The 20,283-nt window shown below is 36.9% G+C and overlaps 4 protein-coding genes across 5 annotated transcripts; 2 read left to right on the plus strand and 2 right to left on the minus strand.

Annotated features, from left to right (window-relative positions):
* The first annotated feature begins 2,824 nt into the window (after positions 1-2,824).
* On the plus strand, positions 2,825-4,568 carry LOC134740650 (probable tRNA(His) guanylyltransferase). The gene is made up of 2 exons (XM_063673194.1): positions 2,825-3,460; positions 4,241-4,568. Exons 1-2 carry the CDS (start codon positions 2,870-2,872, stop codon positions 4,556-4,558), a joined length of 909 nt encoding a protein of 302 aa, XP_063529264.1. The 5' UTR covers positions 2,825-2,869; the 3' UTR covers positions 4,559-4,568.
* A 1,260-nt stretch (positions 4,569-5,828) lies between these two features.
* On the minus strand, positions 5,829-11,089 carry LOC134740652 (V-type proton ATPase subunit d). Its single transcript, XM_063673196.1, has 4 exons — positions 10,885-11,089; positions 9,545-10,053; positions 8,652-8,906; positions 5,829-6,511 (listed from the first exon to the last, which is right to left on the minus strand). Exons 1-4 carry the CDS (start codon positions 11,003-11,005, stop codon positions 6,350-6,352), a joined length of 1,047 nt encoding a protein of 348 aa, XP_063529266.1. The 5' UTR covers positions 11,006-11,089; the 3' UTR covers positions 5,829-6,349.
* Positions 11,090-11,451: 362 nt separating this feature from the next.
* LOC134740654 (succinate dehydrogenase assembly factor 4, mitochondrial-like) lies at positions 11,452-13,707 on the plus strand. 2 transcript variants are annotated; one of them, XM_063673197.1, is made up of 2 exons: positions 11,452-11,618; positions 11,690-13,707. In XM_063673197.1, the coding sequence occupies exons 1-2, from the start codon at positions 11,567-11,569 to the stop codon at positions 11,992-11,994; spliced, it is 357 nt and encodes a 118-aa protein (XP_063529267.1). In that variant the 5' UTR covers positions 11,452-11,566; the 3' UTR covers positions 11,995-13,707. The 2 variants fall into 2 exon arrangements, with proteins under 2 accessions (XP_063529267.1, XP_063529268.1); XM_063673198.1 differs by having other exon boundaries at positions 11,453-11,612.
* Positions 12,015-18,424, minus strand: LOC134740651 (pre-mRNA-splicing factor ATP-dependent RNA helicase DHX16). Its single transcript, XM_063673195.1, has 5 exons — positions 17,825-18,424; positions 17,450-17,586; positions 14,394-15,957; positions 13,709-14,111; positions 12,015-12,239 (listed from the first exon to the last, which is right to left on the minus strand). The coding sequence occupies exons 1-5, from the start codon at positions 18,151-18,153 to the stop codon at positions 12,015-12,017; spliced, it is 2,658 nt and encodes an 885-aa protein (XP_063529265.1). The 5' UTR covers positions 18,154-18,424.
* Positions 18,425-20,283: the final 1,859 nt, after the last annotated feature.

Here is a 20,283-nt window from a genome sequence, read left to right on the forward strand (position 1 = left end):
TGAAATAGGAACCCCTTATAGGTTTTTCTTCCACGGACGTTCCGTACCCAAAGGGTAAAAACGGGACCCTATTACTAAGACTTCTCTATCCGTCTGTCTGTCACCAGGCTGTATCTCATGAACTAAACGTGATAGCTAGACAGTTAAAATTTTCACAGATGATGTATTTCTGTTGCCGCTATAATTTCCGTTAAAGTCGACTGTATAGTTTATCATAAGATCACAAATCGTGTAGTACATGTACTAAAATCAAAAAGATACGGTTCCCACTTCCCTCCACTGGTCTTAGTACACTACAGTCACTACACTACACGCGAACGAAACAGAATGGGAGCGAGGACCGAGGAGTGCAGGGCTGCCAGATCGTATAATTGGATACGAAATCCGTATAATCAAATTGTTTTCGTATCTATCACGTATAGGTGGTCAATCGGTATAATTGGATACGAAGAAAAACACGGATGTCAAACTACTGACAATCAGGGTGCCAATACTGTTAAGGCCCCAGTACATACTGGTGAAGGATGGGTCATGCCATGCCATCGCCATTGTCTACAGGGGGCAATGGTATACAATGGCGGACGACTGGCCGTCAGTTGTCAGCCGTGGCGGGCAATCGGGAAGTTGTCGGCTTTTTTGAAACTTCAAAGGAATAGTACGGGAATCGTGGCGTAGTGTGGCTCCAATGGGAAAAAGTAATGAAGTTGTACTTTTGGTAGAAAGGAAAGATCCGCATGCGAGCACTTCATTCCCGAAGCTCGGCCTTCGGCATCGCGTGCTTGGGAAATCGTAAGGGACGCTTCGGGCCTTCGGCCCTACGCGGAGCTCGGCCTTCGGCCTTCACTGGGTTTCGCAGCTCAGCGTCGGGACTTCGGCCCGCCGCTTCGCTTAATAAAACACTTGGGGAGGGTTGGTTTCGCTTTGGGTGGTAAGCGGGAAGTTGGAGCTTAAACACGACCCAATAATAGTAAAAGTGTCTTGATAAGCTCAGCTATGGTTTGTCAAAGGACTGTCTCATTTCAAACATAGACAGGGAGAATCATACTATCTTTGTCTTACACTAGTACTAGCTGCACCCAAAAGAAAAGGCTGAGTATAGTTTTTTTTGTTCTTATTTACTGACAATTTGGTTTGACCAACTATATTGAATGAACAAAAATCGTAATGATTTAATGAAACGGCAACTATATTCTGTCCCTGTAATCGTCCCATAGAAAATTTGAATTTCGCTCCTTTTTCTATCAAAAGTTGTTTGACCGGCTATACCTACTTAAATAGGCGTCAGTTTTAAAAATATTGATTTAAAATTAGCCCATTTTTTTAGAATTAGTGTACTCGTATAATGCAATCGAATTTCGTATAGTTGAAGGCACTGGATCGTATAATCAAGATTTATGTACTGGCAGCCCTGGAGGAGTGACAATGACAGCAAAGCGACCGAGTGATCCGACCGAACTAAACGTCGACTCGCCGGCTCGCCACTCGCCGAGCGCGTGCGAACAAGATGGCCTAACGGCTCCCGCCCGGCCGGCTACAATGAGCGAGATAGCAGATAGCCGCTTATTATGCTCAGTTTCTCTCGGTACTAAATGAACTAAAAGACCGAACTACGTACAGTTGTGAGATTGTACTAGTTGCGAGCGAACGAGCATGCACAACTCTACGTTGCCCTGAACGACCACGGTAAACTAAAAAATAAATATACAGTTAGCACCGTTGGTGAAATATAGTATAAGGAATTTGTAAATTTGTGTTATGACTTGGTACGAGTTCAATTTTGAATACTCACAGATTTTTTATGTGAGATATTTTAGTTGTATTATATGATCTGGATGTAACTTGAAATTCTAATTTCTACGGAGAAAAACCAAGATATGGTAACTCTGATACTGACTATATAAAAAGGACTGGACTATATAAAAAACAAATGATTGAAGACACTGAAGACATTCTTATTGGATTTGACTTATGGATTTAAAAAAAGGAAGACTATATCTAAAACTGACTTATGAAATTTAATCTTACTGAAGAAGAGGCAGTATGGCCTATGGTCTTAGCCTGGACGAATATAATAAAATAAAAAATGTTTACTGTCACTGTCATGTCATGTGTGGCATGGAGACTATATAAAGGAGCCAAATCCCTATGTATGAAAAGTGTCCAACAAAAAACAGTAATTAGGCGGCGCCACCATACACCGAAATACTACCAAAAACAACCTACGTAATTTGGTCGGGTTATTTGTTGGTTCATGTTATACTCATGTCCCAGAGACTAACTAGCGCCACCGGAGAGATTAGGAACTATTATTTCAAGCTGAAAGCGGTCACTTTTGCAACAATTCTGCCATAAGAGATTGGCATCCTTTCTATACCATCCATAATGTGTGGTGTAACCTCATATATAGTCATGCGCAAAATGTGTCACTAAAAAGAAAAGATTGATATGCATCTTTCATACGCTGTGAGTACTTCACTCTTTTAGTTCATAAGTTCAGTTTAGTTCAGTAGCTCAAAGGATTCATATATATCATTGAATAAAGGATTCGATTGATAATTTCATTCAATATGAATCACTCAAATAAATGAATTTATGAATCAAGGTTTAAACGTGGCGTCCTTGTCACTCTCTAAGCGAATGAGCAAGTAAATGAAAAGATAATTAAACTTAATAAACTGAACTGCTGAAGTAAAGAACTAAATAAATCCGAACTAAACTAGTGAATGAAAGAGTGACATCAAGTGAAGTACTTCATTTGAATCTTTCATTCGCGAACTACTCATGTCTTTGAATAGTTTGAATCTTTCATTAGTTTCATTACCTGTTAAATTACTATGTGACTATGTGTTAGCACTTGTCGCATCGTGAAATGCTTTGTATATTAGAAAGGTTCACAAAACCATTACTTAAACAAAGGCGTAATTTTATTATTCAAACAATGGCTAAAAGTTCATTTGAATATGTTAAAAAGTTCGAACTAGATGACACGTTACTACCAAATTCCTGGATTGTCGTGAGGCTTGACGGCAAGTGTTTTCACAAGTTTTCAGATGATCATAAGTTTGAAAAACCTAATGATCTTAGAGCACTCAAGCTTATGAATTATGTGGCATTTCGAGCTATGAAAGACTTTAACGAGATATTGATGGCCTTTGGCCAAAGTGACGAATACTCGTTTGTTTTTAAAAAACAAGCAAATCTTTACAAGCGACGTGCAGCTAAACTTTTAACTGTGGTTAACAGCAAGTTTTCTTCTTCATATGTTTATTACTGGAACAAGTTTTTTGGAGACGAAAAGTTGCAATATCCGCCGACTTTTGATGGACGTGTGGTCTTATATCCATCCGATCAAAATTTAATTGACTATATGAAGTGGAGGCAAGCAGATGTGCACATTAACAACCTTTACAACACAACATTCTGGAATTTAGTTTTAAAAGGAAATTTGACTCCAAGTGAGGTAAGTGTGCTAATAAATAAATTGAATTACAGCACTTCTTAAATATTGAACCCTGACCACCACAACCATTTTAAATTACATGCAATCGTTAACTTAATGTATTAGAATATATTTAGGTTCGTTTTTAGGGTTCCGTACCCAAATGGTAAAAACGGGACCCTATTACTAAGACTCTGCTGTCCATCGTCTGTCTGTCTGTCACCAGGCTGTATCTCATAAACCGTGATAGACAGTTGAAATTTTCACAGATGAAATATTTCTGTTGCCGCTATAACAAAAAATACTAAAAACAGAATAAAATCAATATTTTAGTGGGGCTCCCATACAACAAACATGATTTTTTTTGCCGTTTTTAGGGTTCCGTACCCAAAGGGTGAAAACGGGACCCTATTACTAAGACTCCGCTGTCCGTCTGTCCGTCCGTCTGTCACCAGGCTGTATCTCATGAACCATGATAGCTAGACAATTGAAATTTTCACAGATGATGTATTTCTGTTGCTGCTATAACAACAAATACTAAAAACAGAATAATGTAAATATTTAAATGGGGCTCCCATACAACAAACGTGATTTTTTTTGCTGTTTTTTTCCGTAATGGTACGGAACCCTCGTGCGCGAGTCCGACTCGCACTTGGCCGGTTTTTTTGCGTAATGGTACGGAACCCTTCGTGCGCGAGTCCGACTCGCACTTGGCCGGTTGTATACTATACCTCTGTCAGCTATGGCAGTGGAAGGGTTAATGATTAGGGAGTATTTTATGTTTATCCTTTATTGTTTCAGGCTGAAAAGCGTTTGTGTGGCACAGTGTCAGCAGATAAAAATGAAATACTGTTTAAAGAATTCAATATAAACTATAACAATGAACCAGAAATATCCAAGAGAGGCACTATATTGCTAAGGAAAACTGTGATAATTAACGATGATGCAAGTGTACAAAAGTTGGTGATTGTTGATGTCCATGATGATATGCTTAAAGACAACTTCTGGAAAGCACATGCCAGTTTATTATTAGAGAGACCAAAAGAAACTTTAGTACACAATGGGCCTGCAACAGACATAATGAATGAACAAATAAACATATTTAATAAAGAATTATAACATTATATTTTATGAATGTTTTACAGAAATCCTTTCTTAAAGGCCTAGCAGTAAGTGTGAGACTTTCGCAGGTTCAAACTCCGGCTCGTACCAATGAGTTTTTCAGAACTTATGTACAAAATATCATTTGGTATTTACCATTCGCTTTTCGGTGAAGGAAAACATTGTGAGGAAACCGGACTTTTGAGAGGGTCTAGTTTATTCTCTGGGTTGGAAGGTCAGATGGCAGTCTCTTTCGTAAAAGGCCTAGTGCCTACGCCAATTCTTGGGATTAGTTGTCAAGCGGACCCCAGGCTCCATGAGTTGTGGCAAAAATGCCGGGATAACGCGAGGAAGAAGAGAGGCAGAAATCCTTTCCTCATTTGAGTTATTATTACTATAGAGAAGCCATACCAAACAATGAAATTGTTGCAATCACAATCTGCACGCGACCAAAACGTCGTAAGCGCTGTAAAATTAATGGTGCTTACACGTTTAGGTCGCGAGATTCACGCTCCGCTTCTATGGTTTGTTGTCAAAACAACATCAACGAATGGCGCAAAATACTGGTTTTATACGTTAGCAATAATCATGTAATAATAGTTCAATGATTCTCCTAGGGCTCACCATATAACGCTGCGTCTTAAGCGTACTCCAGACTACGCGGCTTCGCGCACGAGTGTGGAGGGCGCTTTACGTAGGTAAGCGAACGCGAAGCGAAGCGGCGCGGCGGGCCCACGGCGTTCGCAACGAGATCGCCCACGTACACTTCTATAGGTATCAAAGGATTGATTCACCCCGCGCCGCTTCGCGTTCGCGTGTTGTTCGCCTACGTAGTACGCTGCGTAAGAAAAATTAATAATTTTCAAGTGCAGGAAATGTGATTTAATTTCTGTGGTTTTGAAACCAAACAAAAGAAACGCATTATTTCTGCATTGCAATATAGAAAAAAAAGGAAATCAATCTTTTATTCTAGTTTTATTTGTTCTTACGGCCTTTAATTTTCGTAATATAGTAAGTAGAGTTAGACCAAGATAAGTCTGCAACGATTTTGATAGCACACGCAGTGCACGTGTTATTTTAAACGACAAGCTAACACTTGCACTGCGTGTGCTATCAAAATCGTTGCAGACTTATCTTGGCCTAACTCTAACAATATCACAATCATCGCCTTTATGTCAAACAAAGGGGTTAATCTCTAACAAGCAATAATGTGATAGAAGGATGAATGCTATGTGACTTAATTTGATGACCTTGCCTTTAGTAACGTAAGAATGAAATAAAAACACTGTTAACAGTTATACAGTTTAATAATCGATCTAATACAATTAATATTCATACTTTTAATGTTAGGCAACTCTCCAGTAAAGAACATTTTAGGAATCATCTAATAGATAAGATGACTGATAAATGCTTCTTCTTTGATATAATTAATTTTATAACTTACAAGGATTTCAATATTGTAAATAAATAGATTATAATTTCATCAAGTTTTAAATTACAAATTAATATGGGTTGCCCATTCATTATAGCGATTTGTAACATACATACATTTTTGAGTTTAATTTAATACAGTTTCATTGATAATACTATAAAATCTGTGAAATAAATATTTAATTAAAATACAAGAAATAATGAAAACGTTAGCCTACTTTAATAATTGTCTTACTTGAAAATAACAACGCTAAACTTTTATGTTATTATTTCCTGTTTCATGGAGTAAATGTTTGACCTCGCTTTAGTTGAAACAATATTCATATTTACATAATGTACGCAAGTCTGGAACTTGTAAAGCAAACATAGATAAAACTTTTAGAAAATGGGAATGTAGTTATCAATCTTTGCTCTGTGTTTCTGCGCGACGCACTCGCTGATCCAAACGATGTTGCGGCACTCCTGCTCCTTCAGCTTCAGGTACGAGTAGAACACGCCGTAGTGGAACTGTTGCAGGAACGCGTGGACGTTTAGGCTCACCTGTAAATGGGACAAATTATGTTAATATTCATAATTTTTGCAGATTATTTTTTGTTTCCTTTTTTTGCTATGTGTTTTAATTGTTACACCTATTACTATACAATACACTTTTGTTATGTTAATAGATATATGGTCTGAGTCTCTGAGTCATGAAATTGCTACTTTTTATCTAAGTCATAATGAGTTATTCAACTTTCTATTTTACATGTTACCAGCGCGAATTCTATGAAAATCCATATATATAAACGTAAAAGTCCTAACTGACTCACTTAAATAACACCCAGCCCAAACCGTTGGACCTAGAGAGCTGAATTTTTCACAATAGGTAGTTTTTATAACGTTAGTATCCACTAAGAAGGGGTTTTTCAAAATTCATCCCCTAAGGGGATGAAATGAGGGTCCAATGTTTGTATGGGGTTCAAGTTTTATTTTAAGCTATGAATTCGAACCTTGGGTTAAAAAAATATATTATAAAAAAACAATAAAATTAATTTCAGCGTTTTTGAAAATTCATCCCCTAAGGCGGTGAAAAAGGGGTTGAAAGTTTGTATGGAGATCAAAAATTTTATCAAATGCGGGACTTAAAACTTTGTATATGGGCATATTATTAGAATACAGGAAAGTAATTTCAGAGTTTTTAAAAAATTATGCCCTAAAAGGGTTAAAAGGGGGTTGAAAGTTTGAAACCATTACAAATGCTTTGAAACTTCTTAGAAAGGCATAAATAGCCGCTTACAAAAAAAAAGATTTCGACCTTTTAGGAAATTTAACCCCTACGGGGGTTAAAAACGGGATGAAAGTTTGTCTTGGGGTTTAAATTTTATTATAAGCTAGGAACTTGAAACTTTGCAAAAAGGTATTATAATAAAAAACAAAAAAACTAATTTCAGCGTTTTTAAAAATTCATCCCTCAAGGTTGTGAAAAGGGGGTTGAAAGATTGTATGGAGAACAAACATTTTATTGAGTGCAGGACTTGAATCTTTGTATTAAGGTATATTATTAGAATAGAAGAAAAGTAATTTCAGCGATTTTAAAAATTCACCCCTTAAAGGGGTTGAAAAATTATTTTAAGGTAGGAATTAGAAACTTCGTAAAAAGGTATATCAATAAGCTTTAAAAACTAATTTTAGCGTTTTTGAAAATTCATCCCCCAAGGTGGTGAAAAGGGGGTTGAAAGTTTGTCTGGAGATCAAACATTTCTTTGAGTTCGGGACTTGAATCTTTGTATAAAGGCATATTATTAGAACACAAGAAAAGTAATTTCAGTGTTTTTAAAAATTCATCCCGTAAAGTGGTTAAAAAGGGGTTAAAAATTTGTAGGGGTCCCAATTTTATTTTAAGCTAGGTACTTTAAACTTCATAGAAAGATATTTAGTTAAAAGGGAAGAAAACTTATTTCAGCATTTTTGAAAATTCATCCCCCAAGGTGGCAAAAAAGAGGTTAAAAGTTTGTATGGAGACCAAATTTTTTTTTGGGTACAGGACTTAAGTCTTTGTATAAAGGCTTATTATTAGAATACAAGTAATTTAAGCATTTTTAAATATTCATCCCCTAAAAGGGTTAAAAAGGGGTTGAAAGTTTGAATCCATTACAAATGCTGAATGCTGATTATGCTTTGAAACTTCTTAGAAAGGCGTTGTATAATATTACAAAAAAAAGTTGTTTCAACGTTCTTAATAATTCAACCCCTAAGGGGGTTAAAAAGGGGATGTAAGTTTATATGTAGTACAAGTTTTCGTTTAAGCTAGGAACATGAAACTTGGTAAAAGGGCATTATATTAAAATAGACGAAAACTGATTGCACCATGTTTGAAGTTTGTATTGGGATTGAACATTTTTTTTAAATAGTGGACTTGAAAATCTAAGTGTTGAGAGGGATTATATCGAGAAGCATTTTTTTCAGTTAGGGGCTTGAAACTTTGTACTTTGTGAAAGACAAATTTCATGCCTTGTCTAATTATTAACAAATGATTAACCGTCCCTACTGATATCTTTTGCTGCATAATGTTCTATGCTCATGTAGAACATATAACCACCAACATACAAATCCACGCTTACGAAGTCGCGGGCAACAGCTAGTTCCATATAAGACCTGAGATGGAATATCAAAATGATATGCCATGTTAAGCATAGTTTACCTCATGTTCAAAGAACTTGTCTTCAAGAGTCTTGTCGCCAACATTGTTGCCGGCACCCTCAAACAGAGCCTGGTACTCTGCGTAGTACTCAGCTACGGCCTTAACTTGCTCGTAGTCGTCAGCGCGCGCCAGTGCCGCCAGCCCGTCGGGGTTGAGCTTGCCGCAGCGCGGGTACAGCTTGGCACGATCATCCTTGGACAGCTCCGTGCCAAAAGAGTTGATGGTGATGATGATAGCACGGCGGTCAGCCTCAAACTATAATTTAATTAAGTCAAATTAGGGATGGATCAAAAAACTAAAATAATGTCAAATCTTTAGAATTTTTTATTCTCATGTAAGATTATAAAGCCCGCTCGAGACTATGCGGCGCGAAGCCGCGAACGCGAGTGTGTAGTCGATTTCGCTGATTAGCGAACTAGACTCCACACTCGCGTTCGCGGCTTCGCGTCGCGATTCGCGCACGAGTGTGGAGGGCCCTTAAGAGCCATTCAATAATTTTCAACCATTAATTAATAAAATTACGATTCCTTAGTTTTCTTTAAAATAATTTATGTTCTTATAACAATGTTATCAGCAGCAGCGTTGGGCTGATGACCTATCCCAGGCTGTGGGAAAGCAATGGATGGCAATAGCTTCAAACAGAAGCAGATGGATTGAGTTGGAGGAGGCCTTCACCCAAAGAAGGGTTCACCACTATGTAAATTAAAATAGATTCAACCTACAAATGTAACCTAAACTTAGTGTGAATAAACGGCTTTTTTATTTATTTATAACAATGTTATCATGTTTTAAGGATAAGACTAATAAATCATGTTAGAATTACTAACAGACTCAGACATGTGAGGTTGAATTAGCAAAGTATTAATATTTATTAGAATGATGAAAAATCTTACCTCCAAAATCTCACACATGACATCAGCAGTAGTTCCACCAATCTGTTTACAGAAATCAAAGAAGGCTTCCAAGTACGCCTTGTACAGGGTGTTACGGATGATCTCAATGTTCATCTCATCCAAATCTTGTTCGCTGATGCAATCAACGAAGAAGGGAGCCAGAGGTGTGTCCACCAGGACAGCATTGTACAGCTCAGCTGGAGTAGCAGCCACATGAATGGCTTCCATCTGCTCAAAGGAGCCCAGAGGATGGCATTTGGGGATCAGCTCAGAGATTGGGCGCTGGTGCAGGGTGCCGGTGATCAACAGGATGATGTTGTCAATCATGTAGCTGTATGTAATGAAATCTAGGAAAGTGGATAGTGGCTCCACAGAGTGATTCCTCAGATGTGTGAACTCGATGACGAGTTTTTCACGCAGCTTGTCATCAATGGTGGATACTGCCAGCGGGCTGGGCTCATTAGACAGGAAAGTTCCATAGTCTGTCCCTTGCAGGTGGAGCTTCAAATCTAAAATAATAAGAAATAAGTCTTATTATTAAGGTATATTATTGTTAAATATTCCATAGAAAGTATTTTATTAAATTAATTCCACAAAACAACATTAGAATTAAGTAATACAGGGTTGACAAATTCACATCCGCAACGTAGGCTTCGTTGAATTAATTTTCGTAGGATTGTTAAATTAGAGTCTGTTACTAAATGTTCATATTTTGTGAAAATTAGATATTTGAAGCAGGTCAAGTGGTCACATTATATTAATTTGTAAAGTTGACATATCAAACTGTTTATAAAACTATGTTGTAACATATACAAACAACACAATTGACGTTTATCTTGCAAATTATCCAAAAAAATTAACTACATCACAGACCACATGACCACAGCAGAAAACCTTGAACATTTGGATATTAAATAAGCCTACCAATATTCAATCAAATCGAATAAAGAACAAAGAATATGAATAGTGTCGATTATTCAGCAGGAATTTCCAAACCCCTTTAGGAGATATTTTACATTTAATCTTTCAATGCATATAATACCTATAAAGGATGATTATTTCTGAATAGAATTGATAGCAAATCTGTTATTGTTTAAAGATTGAATACTATTAACGGCCCTCTGCAGGTGCAAGCAAATTGAATGATTGGGATGGGATCCCTTTGATGGTTGACAAGTTTATAAACAATTAAGTACGACAAGGTGTGTTAGCTCCGTCAAAATTTGTACAGTACATTATTTGATTATCCTAATGGCAAAATAACTATTTCAAAACCATTAGTAGAATGAGAATTTATTGAAATTGTAAAGATCTTACAGTAAAAGTGTGAACAAAGTTACCTTCCAATGTTTCGCATTGCACCAAGTTCAAGTAGTCGGCTTGCTTGAGGATTCCACACTTGAAACCACGGCACAATCCCTCCAAATATCCAGAATCGATGTTGAAGATGGCTCCCTTCATATTGATGGGATTAATTGGGAGTTTTGGCTTTTCCTGCGGTTCGCAAATCTTCCTACCCAGAGATAGAAGAATGAAACAGACGACAGTCAGTCGATCATTGATCATATGATATAGCCATAGACAAAAGACGCTCGTACGTTCAAAACTTGTTAATAAAATTGATGAAAATTAATTTATTCGTTTATAAAATCTGTGAATATTAATATAAAGCATTTTAAATTTTCTCGTATTCAAAACACTCGTACGTATTAGTCGTATTACCATCAGGTGAATAGCGAGCATACTTTTCTTTTGCGCTTAACTATTTATTAATCTGTGCTTACATACCGATTACTGGCTATCGTTTGTTCGTCGCCTCGCCACTGATGAAACCAGTGTGTACTGTACTAGCCGTAGTTAACTTTTTCTAAAATCTCTCTAAAATTGACGTTTTGATTTTGACATATTTCGATACACAGACTAATAAGAGATACTACGTTACGTTTCGATATTATTGTGATCATCACAGAGAAACTTGTGAAGATATAGTGACTGAAATCAATATATTTATATACACTCAATATGTTGCGTAGCACTACCAGTATTTTTAATAAAATATCGCCGAGAGGTAAAGGTAAATCGCTGATTACTAATTTTTTTCCTGTCTTATATTTTTCATGTTATTTACGGCATGTTCCGTTGCAGGCTGTGGTATGTTAATTTTCAAAAGCCATTCTCATACTACTAGCACCGAAGCTAGTAGTCAAGCTGAAGAACCCAAACAGACAGAATCTAAACGGTTAGCTGAATTTAGGAAAAAATTGAGAGAAACTACTCCAATAAATGATCTTGGTGAGCAACCCGAATTTGCTGCTAATGAAAAAGAAGATCCACTTCCAGCTTGGCCAGACAATACCAATCCACATACAGGGGAGGTTGGAGGACCGAAAGGCCCAGAACCAACCAGATATGGAGACTGGGAAAGGAAAGGACGGGTAACAGATTTTTAAACAATGTGATCTATTATAATTTATTGGCTATTAGCAGATTTTCCAACAGTTTTAGGCATTTTTTTGTTAGTAGAGTCTTCTATTTCTTTTGATTTGTAATAGTGGGGTGCAACCTCCAATAACCACTTGCTTTCTATTTCTGTAACTTGCCTCATGAACTCTTTAGATGTAAAAACAAGCTCGTGATAGATGACCCAGCGGGGCAGCTCTTCAAATAATGCACTGTTGGGATGAATCATAACTGTCTGAAAAAATTTAAAGTATATTTTTAGTGTTGATATATATATTATAGATTGAAATCATTGGGCCCTTAAACAGCCCAATACAAATGAAAATATTATACTCATTGCATTGGTCAAATGGCTTGTCATAAGGTTTACTTGTTTAAAATTCTTTTAAGTTCCTAATGGACGAGTTTGGGTTCAAAAATATATTTTATGCCTAAACTGTTACATACTCATAGAATAGTACATTTCGATGCTAGTGCGGAAAGTATGTCATTACTTATTTTATTAGAATGACATATCCGCACGTGTATCGAACGACGTTTTTAATACAGTTGCGAAAAAATAAGAAAAGCAACATGTAAGGAATGGAATTCGAAACTTTTATATTATTAATTCTCGGTGACAAGCTCTTAAATAAAGAGAAAAAAAAAAAAACTGACACTGACATCATTGACATTATGAAGAGGTGTTTTTCTAGCTTTTATTCAGAGACTTCCGGTTCGAGCGCCATCTTGATAGTTAGCATCGTGATTAATTACTTCGTTTTTTGCTCATTAATATTGTTTAAAGTGTAATATCGATAGCTTATTATACAGTAAACTAATGTGGTAGTGTGCAGTGAATGGAGAATTAATTTTGAAGCACGTTTAACCACCATCTTGGAGTCAACGGCCGGTAGTCCGCGTGCTTCTTGTAAAGTCTAGCTATCGATTTACAAGAGCTAACAAATCACCGTACACTGTCTTGTACAACCGTACAATTTTTGTCGTTTTTAAACCTCTTAATACCTTGATACTGGCGAAATAGTCCCACTGGCCTGAAGCCATAATTTTAAAAGAAGAAGAAGAAGAAGCTTTTATTCGACTAGAATAGATTTTGTTATTATTATTGAACCCACTTCAATGAAAGTTTTTTTTTTCAAATGCATGTTCTATAAGACAGAAACAATTGTAAATATTAAAACATTGTACTATTATTACCTAAATATCGTTATTTACGATTATTTATGTATCATATATTTATAAAGACAATATCGAATGTTGCCTTTGAAAACTTAAAACATTCTTGCAGTAAGAAAATACGCCTCTTCTTTGACAGGTGTTCCGTTCCATTCAGACAACTTATTAAGAATGGTTTTTCAACATTAAAAAATAAACGTGTTATAATACTTATAATTGTGAAGAGGTAAGTAATAAAATATGCAAATATGCATATTTTTCGTATTCATACATTAACAGTAGGTGATTACGACGTTTAAAAGAAACTAATATTAACACTCATCAATAAGTAGTCATGAATTGGAATAAGTAAACATTTAAAAAAATTGGAAAAGTAAAAAGCACTAGTTCGCGAAAACCAACTTTCCGCACGCTAAACAGCCACGAAAAGTAGCACCTTTTGAGCATCTGTATTAAAAAATAATTTTATTGTATTATATAAATGGTTTTTTAGTTACTTTTTGTGAAATTATAAAAGAAATTACTTACTTGATTGTGTTTCACTGTTTTATAATGTCCACCTTTAGAAAACTTTGCTATATGGTAAAAATAGCCAGCAGTTATTGCTTTTCGAATATTGGAGTCTTCCGAAATGCTGGAGACCATTTCAATTTCAACTCGCTCCATTAGTCCTGCTAACTGCTCCCTCACATCGCGGGCCCTCTTCATGGACCGGTATTGAATGAAATTCTCATAACACCACTGCACTGAGTAGTCTGAGTCAACCCACTGGTTGTATACGTTCATCAGTGTTAGGTGATCACCGGAGGGATGGAAGAAGTTCTTTCTGGCAGTGTCTGCATGAATTATCTTGTCTTTAGGCCTATAGAACACAGAACTGTTGACTGATAACATGGCAGCTATTGTAACTAACTCTTCTGAACATTTGTATCTGAAAACAATAACAAATTAGTATATGTTTTTAACTAATTGTAGGTTATACATTCAGCCGCCTATATTTCTAATAATAATTTCAATTTCATTTTATTATATCAAATAAAAATTTAAATTTTAGTGTCAAATTAAGAAGAGTCTGCAGGGATTTTGACAGCACTCGCAGTGCAGGTGTTATTTTAAACGACAAACTTCTATGAAATTATGACGTATAAATAACACTGGCACTGCGTGTGCTGTCAAAATCTCTGCAGACTTTTCATGGTCTAAGTCTACTTACTTTTCACTTGCTAGCAACATTTTCGCAAGCATGGGATCAGTAGGAAATTCTGCCATTCTCCTTCCAGCTTTAGTCAATTCCCCATGATGGTTAAGTGCTCCAAGAGCATAAAGTTGCTCCAATGCCAATACCAGTGTCTCATGTGGTGGAGGATCTAGGAAATCAAAGTGGATTAGATCATTGATTCCAAGGGCTTTCAATGTTAGGACAGCATTGCCTAAGTTTATCCTCTGAATTTCAGGTACTGAATTATCTTCAAGCTCGTATTTGTAGGCCCAAGCTGTGTAGAGTCTGAAACATTTGCCAGGAGCAACTCTTCCTGCTCTACCAGCTCTCTGGTTAGCAGATGCCTTAGAAATTGGCACCACTATCAAACTCTCCATACCAGTCTTTGAGTTGAAGTTGTTTTGCTTAGCAAAGCCTGGGTCTATAACATAAATAATGTTATCAATTGTAAGTGATGTCTCAGCAATGTTAGTGGCTAAAACCACTTTGCGAGCACCTTCAGGTGTCTGTTCAAATATCTTAGCCTGCATATCACTTGGTAGATTAGCATAGACTGGTAAAATTAGCAGTTCTCTAATTTTCTTGCCAAGTCGTTTAGCTCTCTCTTGTAACATTTCCACACAGGTTTCAATTTCCTCTTGTCCAGTAAGAAACACCAGAACATCACCAAGAGGTTGAGTGGCATGAATTTGTAAAACTGACACTACACAAGCATCAATGTAATCAGCCTCAGGAGCTTTTGTATAGTAAATATCGACAGGAAATCTTCTTCCTGGTATTCTGAAAATAGGTGCTTCATCAAAAAACTTTGAAAATTTTTCTGCATCTAATGTTGCACTTGATATAAGTAACTTTAAATCAGGTCTGAATCTAGTAATATCTTTGACAAGTCCGAACAATATATCTGTGTGCAATGTACGCTCATGGGCTTCATCAATAATCATTACACTGTATGAGGCCAGATCTGGTTCCGATAAGAATTCTCTGTGAAGTGTTCCATCTGTCATGTATTTAATTACAGTTCTATCCGATGTGCAGTCTTCAAATCGGATACTGTATCCAACCTCATTCCCAAGTTTAACATTCATTTCCTGTGCAACTCTTGCTGCTACAGACATAGCTGCCACTCTTCTTGGTTGAGTACATCCAATTTTTTTTCCATCATCTGTAAATCCAGCTTCATAAAGATATTGTGGAATCTGTGTGGTTTTTCCTGAGCCTGTTTCTCCTTCCACAATCAAGATTTGATAATTTCTTATGGCTTCTATCAATGACTCTTTGAATGGGTAAACCGGTAGTGATATTTTAGTCTCCTCTATTGTCATGCGCATTTTCTGGTATTCAGATTTTTCCTTCTCTTCTTCTTTCTCTTTAGTGCCTTCCAGCTGCAGGGCCTGTATGAAGTCAATCTGCTCATCAAGTAAGAGGTCATATTCATTTTGAACTTTAGTATCTTTGGCACCAAACTTGAAGAAAGCTGACTTGATCTGTTCCTGTTCCCACTTGCGCTGCTCTGAGTGGGGCAGCTTCTCATTCTCATCTACTTCAACATATTCTCCTGAAAACAATATTGTATTTAGACAAACACTTTAGAACAATGTGTGTAAAGGTGTAGTAAGATTTAAAAAGTATTACTAATTCAGTGGCGTAATTGGGGGGGGGGGGGAGGCGTAAATGTGACAAATTCCCACATGGTGCTCAAACGTTGTCACATCCCCAGCCATGAGCATGGAACATAGACAAAGAAAAGAGAGTACCTAATTACTTAATAACCTGGCAAGCTCGACCGAATTTCACCTTCCCATGGAAACGGAGTTTCGTTCGCATTTTAAAACTATGTGTTGGATTGTACCTATAATTAAACTTTGCACATACAATGACATGAGGTATATCTATGCCTGTAATTAGTTCATATAGCTCCAGTTTATAAAACAGACGAAATGAAAAACTTAAATTTGCCGTATTTTTTTAATTATGGTATCTGAAGCTACCAAAGATTGCCAAGTCATTATATGTATGTATTAAAAAAATAAAGGTATCTAATATTGTTACGGTTTTAACACCCCCTGGCACTGACTAAAATAACCGACTTGGTTTCACATTACATCTCAAAACTATTTTGTACTAGAAGAACTGCGTTTCGAGACTTGCATCTTTTTACATGTAATGTTTTTGATGGGATCTCATCTCTTTTTGTAGGCAGTCCTTCTTTTCGTGTACTCATACCCATACCATACTCATACTTTGTATACACATATCATAATTATACACATCTTAATTCATATTCATACTCACATCATACAATGTAGTGTACCTATATTTAACTAATTGTAGGAACTGCAAACGTAACTTTGTTATCGCATATATTTTTATAGGATTACAAACTTACTTGTGCAGTTATTAAATCTTTAAAACGTGACTGATATTGCAGTATTTTAAAGTTTTTATTAGTTTAATACGCTAAAACCTAATTACGTTTCAAATTTGGAGCTTGTGGGTCTGCTAGAAGTACCTTAGAATTATGATGATCGTGAGTGAGTGTGTCAGTGACAAAACTAAGGAACTTTGACATGCAATAATTCTTAAACTACATGTTAAAATTACATGTTATTGAGAATATATCTAAATCATGTTATGCTCTATACATCACTGAAAATTCAGGGTTCTAGCTTTAGCTATCACAAAACTACAGGATGTTGAAAATGGCCTGAGTGGCTTCGAGAAAAGGATGGTATGGCCGTGCCTCTTTGTTTTGCCTGACTTGGTGCCCCCAGATCCTATTGTAAGTACAAAGTATCAGAGCAATCTAGCTAGTCGTTTTAAAATGAGAGCATAACTACATTTGTATGGAGAACCAAGCTTGCCAGGGACTCTTAACACATTGAGTGCCGGGAATGCATTGTTGATAGTTGCTATCCTCTACAAAGTGGAAAAACACTGTGATCGGCTATGACCGTAGCGCTACGAAATCATTGGCAGTGAATGTGTTAAATGAGCATTTGATGAGTGTGCAAAGATATGGCCAATGTAAAAAAATTGACGAAAACTACCTTTTTCTCCTTTCCCCAGATCCCGAGGCATGTGGTATCTCTGGACATTTTCCAGTTCTCTAGCCTTCTCATGTTCCTTAGCCAATTGAAGAATTGTCTTTTTATGTTCCCTTTCCCTCTTTTCTCTTTCCGTTAATCTGCAATCAAGTACAATAGTTTAAACATATTACAACTTATTTTATTAGGATAATTTAAAAACAAAGAAAAAATATTCAAGTGACATTGTATTATTACCTCATTAGACAAAGGGTACGCATTAAGATAAAACAGTCGGTAAACATTTAATTTTGCCTCATCAGGCTAGCATAAAAAGGGAAGTAGGTTTCAGTCAATCAAATAAGTGATGTGTAATTGACCTTAAAGAAATATACGTACGTGCTTTCTTCGAAGAGGTACTCATCATCCGCTATATCAGCCTCTAGCTCGACAACCTTATCATCCTTCCTCTTCTCTAAATACTTGCGGCGGGACTGAACGCGCAGCTTCGGTAGCAACTTGTCCCGGTCTTCGGCTTCCACCTTCAGACGCTTAGCAGCTTCTTCATATGACCTTTTGCTAGAAGATTCGGCCACCTTTTTAACTCTTTCTTCATCACGTTTTTTCAGTCGTGTTGCAAATTCATCTCGTTCCTTAAGATCTTTTTTTCGAGTTTCTTCAGCGCTGTCGCTTCCAGAGGATGAATATCTGCGCTTGCTGCTACTCATTTTGATAAATTTGTAATATTTTTATTAAATCTAAAGCACTAAACTTTTATAATTTGGGGTTTTGATTTCAGCCATTCATGAAACTAGTAATTATAGTAAGTTTACAATTCATTACGTTGAACGATAATAATAGTAATTAATAACGTACATATGATACGTTGACTAATATTAGGTTTTGTTTTTTTGTATAAACCACGTTAAATCGGAAATGTTTGTACTTCTTATTATATTATTGTTTTCAGCAAAACAAAATCCATGTACAAGCATACAAGACAAAGACATAGACGAGATGACAATGACACTAATGACAGCTCGCTATTCCGCCTGTCAAATCTACATCCGTGGTCGCGTGTCATGCTGGCATTGCTATCGTGTGTTTTTTTTATGGTCATGTGCGGTTGAGCTAGTCTACAGTTTGGAATGTTGTATCTCCGTTAAGAGCCCTCCAGACTATGTGCGTGAATCGCGGCGCGACTTCGCGGAGAGAACATGTCGCGACGTTGACGTATGACTCCACACTCGCAAACCTCACGGCGATTTCGCAGTTTTTTTCGCGCCAAGATGACGGAAAAGCATCAGCTGATCGAGTTTAACTGTCATTTATCTGGCATCATATGTGCTGTAGCTATTTTTCCATTTTGTTTTGTTGTAAAGGACCCTCCACACTCCACGAAGCCGCGAGTCTAGTTCGCTAATCAGCAAAATCGACTCCACACTCGCGTTCGCGGCTTCGTGCCGCGTAGTCTGGAGCGAACTTATAACCGTAAAATATAGCCGCTTTATATAATATAATAATTATTTATCTTGCCACATATGAGCCAAAATAGTGTGTAATTTGGAGGCTCACCAGTTCGCGCTTCGCGCCTTTTTTGACGCGGGCTAATAAACCGAAAAAAAAAAACGGGGAAATAGGCGCGAAGGCGTGAACAACGAGTAGTCTGGAGCGGGCTTACCTCACTAGGAGCCCCGCGTGCTTCTTGAAGTAAGTAAGTTCACTCTTTTCGAACAAGTGCATCAAGGCATCTATAGGTCCCTCCACACTCATGCGCGAATCACCGTGATTCGCGCATGAGTGTGGAGGGCCCTTATAGTTAGTCAAGCAAATCTTGTCAGTAGAGACATGTGCAAAATTCAAATTTTCTATGGACGATAACTCTTCCCACCTACATTTTTTAAATTTGCCGCCTTTTTCTACTGACAAGATTTGCTTGACCAACTATAAGGGTCCTCCACACTCATGCGCGAATCACGGTGATACCTAGGCCAAAAAGTATGACGTAGGCTCAACATGCGCCATGTGCAATAGACATTTTTTTTATTATAGTCTGTCAAGCCATTTCCGTTAGTAGAAACAACTAGAAAGGAGCGGCAAATTTAAAAAAATTTAGGCGTGAAAGGTTTTTATTTAAATTCTTAATTTATTTATAGAGGGTTTTAAGTTTTAAACAAATGCCACCCTCATAGTGGCTCTCTAAAAAAACTACAACAGACTAACTTTCACTACTTCTAAGTGGAATGATGTCCTTGACCATATTATAAAGAAGCCCAGCCTTTTGTGAGGCTGGACAAGCCAGGATACTATTGACCCTGCCGAGGTCATAGCACCTGACATTTAAGCATGTTTAAGCAGTCGACGCTGCGCAGCACCTCGGCGACATGAAACACTCCTTCAACTACTCCGCATAAATTACATTTGGGCGAGTCAACTTTACGCATCATAAACGGATGTTAATTCTCGTCCCATAGAAAATTTTAATTTCGCGCCTTTTTCTACTGAGAAAGTTGTTTGACCGGCTATATTTATTTTTTATAGGTTGTATCACGGCATTATCAATTTATCACGGTCTCAGAATAATGACTAAAGCAAAGAAGCCGGGCAAAAATAAAAGCTTGGTAAAAGATATCGTATTCACAACACGTTATTACTTTTTGTCTATGAGTGAGTGAGACAACAATCCGCAAGTTCTTTCGTTTTTTTCAGTATTGTCATAAGATGAACTGAGGGAAATGTCAAATGGTCCTATGTGGTTCTATAATATAATCCAGCCAAATAAAATATATGTTCGTTATTTCACAGGTAGGTGTCAACTGTAACAACTTGACATAGTCGTATTATTTTAGTTGAAATAT

Source organism: Cydia strobilella, chromosome 4 (genome assembly GCF_947568885.1).
Source record: "Cydia strobilella chromosome 4, ilCydStro3.1, whole genome shotgun sequence".
NCBI lineage: Eukaryota > Metazoa > Arthropoda > Insecta > Lepidoptera > Tortricidae > Cydia > Cydia strobilella.